The following is a 4,309-nucleotide window of genomic DNA, read 5'->3' on the forward strand; positions in this document are numbered from 1 at the left end:
ACCAGCCGCTTCTTCTACCAACCACTGTCAAGGGTCAGGCTCAAAGAGGACGACAGCCCCCTAGTGTCCGCCTCCAGCAGGGCAGGACAACATCACTAGACACAGACTGTATAAAAGATAAACGATATAGATCAGGGGCGTCAAATTCATTTTGGTCTGGGGGCCATATCCAACCTACTTTAATCCCAAAGGGGCCGGATCAAAAAACTCATGGCATATAAACCCCAAAAATAACTATAAATTAAAATTATTAATTAAAAAATAATTAAATTATTATTAAAAATTCAATTTCAACACAATGTTTTAACATGAACTTGTATGTAAATAAGAATAAGTCTATTTATCTTGGGAAATCCTGCACTCAGCTCCACTTTTCTCATTTTTGAAATTTTTCTGATGAGGGTGTCACGGTCAACAGTCAAAACGATCGTCCTTTAAGAGCGTTTGGAAAGAGACAAGTCTTCATTTGTGCTGCTCTGGTGGGAGGGGCCACGTACAGAGACGCTGGAGACGCTGCTATGCTGAGCACCGCAGAAAATTACCAATATTTTAATAGAAAATATAATTAAAATATTTTAGTAGAAAATCACCCAAGGGCCACATTAAAGGTCTTGGAGGGCCGAATCTGGCCCCCGGGCCTTATGTTTGATACCTGTGATATAGATCGATATAAACTCATAAAATATATACTAATATATACGGTCTATGCTTCATACTGGATTTGACTTGCACTGCACTCTTTATATTAACCATAATTTAACCAGTGACTATGGCACTGTAATGTATGTTTTATTTATATGTTTATGTATATGTTTGTCAGTCTTTTTGTTTTTTAATTGCAAGCAGGCTGCAACTCTTTTAGTAGCCTAATATTACTTTTTTATGAATCGGTAAAATTGAATAGTTAATATTCATGTTACACACATTATTAACCAAATAAATAATTAAATATAGCGACTGGAAGCTTTTAAACAGAGTGTATAAGTGTATTATTGATGGAAAGGAGAGACTTCATTTGGTTTGACATTTTGATTTTGTTGCTATCAGATTGATTCTTGGTTGGTAGTGTATAGTGTAGGTAATAATTATGAAAATCATTCTTTGAACATCTTACAATTTGTTTTTTGTTACAGTTTGTTCTTGATTTTTTTTTTTTTTAACCTATCTGTGTGGAGCTACTTTTAGTATTTGTATTTTTGTGACTATTAAGTCAACCTCTGTATTTGAGTGATTTGTGTAAAATGATTTTGTCTCTTCCTCTAACCTTCAATTCTACACATTCAAAGTTCACATGTAGAGAATGATTATGTTTGAAATATTTTTACTAAGACAAAGTTAGAATCGAGCATGTACGTCTTCTCATTTGATGAAAAAATTCTAAAACATCTTCACCTTAAAGGATGATGCGAAATCTTCTGTTCTGCCCGTGCTGACCAAGAGTCCCAAAGCACAAAACAAATGTCCCTCCAGGGACAATAAAGTGAACTTTACCTTACATGACGTTACACATGTTGTAAGATAAATAGCTCTGTAAATGTTTGAAGTATTGTTTATTCATGTGATGATTAAGTTTCTGTTTTGGACAGTGCTATGTGCTGTGTTCCTTGTGTTCTAATATAATATAATAACAAGACAACAAAGGAAAATAGTTCTTTATTTCAAATTGTTGTTTTTTAAAAAGGGCAAAATATGACTGTAAATAAATTATCTCTCTTAGAAGTACATTGTGAAATGCTAACAAATATATTATATACTTTCTTTAAAAAACATTCAGTTACTGGTGTCGATACAAATGTTACTGCTGACAGAAAAGGCACATAGAACAGTGAGACTGTGAGAGTGAACCTGAGACTCCTCAGTTGTCTTCTTCATCATCAAACACATCGGCTACAGTCCTGGGAGTGTTCCACAATACAGAGGTGAGCTTGGATTACAACACAACAAGGGGCATGTTTAGAATGGAATGTGCACTTACTTGTAAATAGATCCCGTTACCTCATCAATAAATCCACCTACAACAAAAGGAAAAGGGCATATTGTATAATCAAATCATTGCACACTTAAGTGTAAGCAGCCTGGGAGCCTCTGCTGTGAATGTTGTAAGTCTTACATGATTGAAGGTCCAAATGATTTTGACCTGATTGTGATTCAGTGCTTTTCTATTGAATGCAACTCTCTGCTCACATGCACCCATATGCTGTCAGTGTGTTGTCAATGTATTTAGCCTGATTCATCAGATGGTTTCACTTCGGAGAAACCGTCTGACCTCACAGTGTTAGGATTCGTTCGCTCAACTGTAGGCAGGTACTTTTTAAATTTAACCAATTGCTGCTATTTGGTCATGACGTATGTAATGGGTCGCTAACGGGGTTAAATGGTATATTAAGCTTTTCCCAAAATCCCGTAGGAACAAGGACAATAACGTCTATCTCCTTGATGAAATTTACCAAACATTATCTTTGTTCTGGCTTTAAATCTTCAATCTCAGGAATCGTTGACAACACAAAATATATGGCTCTTCAGTGATTGGCTGGTGCCCAAACTTGCACTTTCGGGGTTTTTGTGAACCGTCTAGTGTATTCTGATTCCTGACCTAGTCGCTGGAGAGGAAATGAAATTGAGTGGAGGCACTAGGTGGCGCCATGTATTGTCCTCACAGGGAAATTCGTCCTCCTGTTAGGGGTGGTACTTGCACAGTGGCGTAGAGTACATGTTCCTCCCTGGTCTGGGTGGATTTTCTTTATACAAAATATGAAAAATCCTAAAATAGTCCTGACTGTCCACAGTGTCTGACGGGTTTTCCCAGCACTTTTCTGGAAAGGGTCAAATGCAAAGGACAGATGTCTCCATGGGGATCAATAATAATACTCCATAAACCCTTCAAACGTATACCACTATGATCCCAAAAAAGAGACTTTGGTAACAAATGAGAGATACTCAGCCCTCTCTGCCACCTATAAAGCTCAGATCAGCAACAGAGGGTGAATTTAATGTATCAGAGGATCAGCCCGTTGAGCATGTTTTAATTCAATGAAAAAAACACTCAGGAAACCCTGACAGGGTCTAGGGAGAACCTTCCAGCTGTGAGACATTTGTTGCTGCTCTCACTCTTCCTGTGGGTTAGTCTTCATCACGCTGAGTGACAGAGGCATTTTACCCCATTTATTGATTGTTTTCATTGTCTTGTCCCATTACAAATACATTGTAAACACAGCTCTTGGGGTGAAAATGAGACACATATCTGCTGTCTGCATCTGACTCTTCCAAACAGGAAGCGTGCTGTTAGTATGCTAATAGTTGTTAGCTTTACCGTGACTGTAAACTCAGCTCTGGTCTCTGTGAAAAGGCTTATAAACTCATCACAGTGAATAATTAGGATGCTCAGAATGGATTATGCAGTACATTTGGACTGCTGCAAACAGTGTAAAATGAACTCATTCTGTTTTTCACATTTTGAAGACAGTAAAACTGGTTCATGGGAGTGAGAGTAAAACTTTGAATGATATTGCTGGATGCTCTTACCTGGCTTACAGACTGTTTGGCAGACAGGGCATACATTGCAGAAACGACACATCTGTGGAGGAAACAACAGGGACCCGATGTTATGTGTGTGGGGGGGAACCAACAGTGTACAACCTTACTAATGACTTACATTACAATCGTCACAGTGTTCAGACTTGTCTCCTTCTTTGCAGGGACACTTGTCACATTCATCACAATGCTGAAAGACAAGACAACAATAGAAGGTTACTTTTATTTACTTACTGGGGATCTGATGTGATGGAAGGCGAGGAAGGATTGACATCACCAACCTCACAGAAGTGGCACAGGCTGCAAATAGAGCCTTTATGATAATCATCATCATCATCGTCATCATCGTCGTCATCATCATCGTCGTCGTCATCATCGTCGTCGTCATCGTCATCGTCATCGTCATCATCGTCATCGTCATCGTCATCGTCGTCGTCATCGTCGTCATCATCATCGTCATCATCGTCATCGTCTAAGAGCAATTATAAAATACAATAAATTCTTGAAAGAAAGGCTGTGAATTGTTTTTTTTTTTTTTTTGTTTAGTTTGTTTTCTTTTATTGTACTTTAAGCTAACAAGTACTAAGTAGTAACAAAAAAGACACTTGTTTTCTTTGACTTACCCTGACTTACTTTGAAGTTCTCCTGCAGGTTGGGGGATCTGGCTCCTTTTGTCAAATACCAGGAGCTACTTTCTACTGGACTCACACTGAGTAGAACCTGAAGCTCATTGCAAGTGTGTACAGTGTTGGCTACAGTGACATCACAATCCTCACAT

The 4,309-nt window shown here is 38.2% G+C and overlaps 1 protein-coding gene across 1 annotated transcript in view; it reads right to left on the reverse strand.

The window, feature by feature from the left end:
- Positions 1-1,654: 1,654 nt before the first annotated feature.
- The window catches only part of LOC110167847 (secreted acidic protein 1A), a 4,942-nt gene continuing 2,287 nt past the window's right edge, over positions 1,655-4,309 (reverse strand). Inside the window, exons 2-6 of the mRNA XM_055152797.1 lie at positions 3,813-4,003; positions 3,653-3,721; positions 3,523-3,574; positions 1,976-2,012; positions 1,655-1,895 (exon numbers count right to left, since the gene is read on the reverse strand). Coding sequence (XP_055008772.1) covers positions 1,856-1,895; positions 1,976-2,012; positions 3,523-3,574; positions 3,653-3,721; positions 3,813-4,003 — 389 coding nt within the window. The 3' untranslated portion in view covers positions 1,655-1,855. The remainder of the gene's footprint in view (positions 1,896-1,975; positions 2,013-3,522; positions 3,575-3,652; positions 3,722-3,812; positions 4,004-4,309) is intronic.

This window comes from Boleophthalmus pectinirostris, unplaced genomic scaffold (assembly GCF_026225935.1).
Source record: "Boleophthalmus pectinirostris isolate CB_2022bp ecotype Guang Dong unplaced genomic scaffold, ASM2622593v1 HiC_scaffold_17, whole genome shotgun sequence".
Classification (NCBI taxonomy): Eukaryota; Metazoa; Chordata; class Actinopteri; order Gobiiformes; family Gobiidae; genus Boleophthalmus; species Boleophthalmus pectinirostris.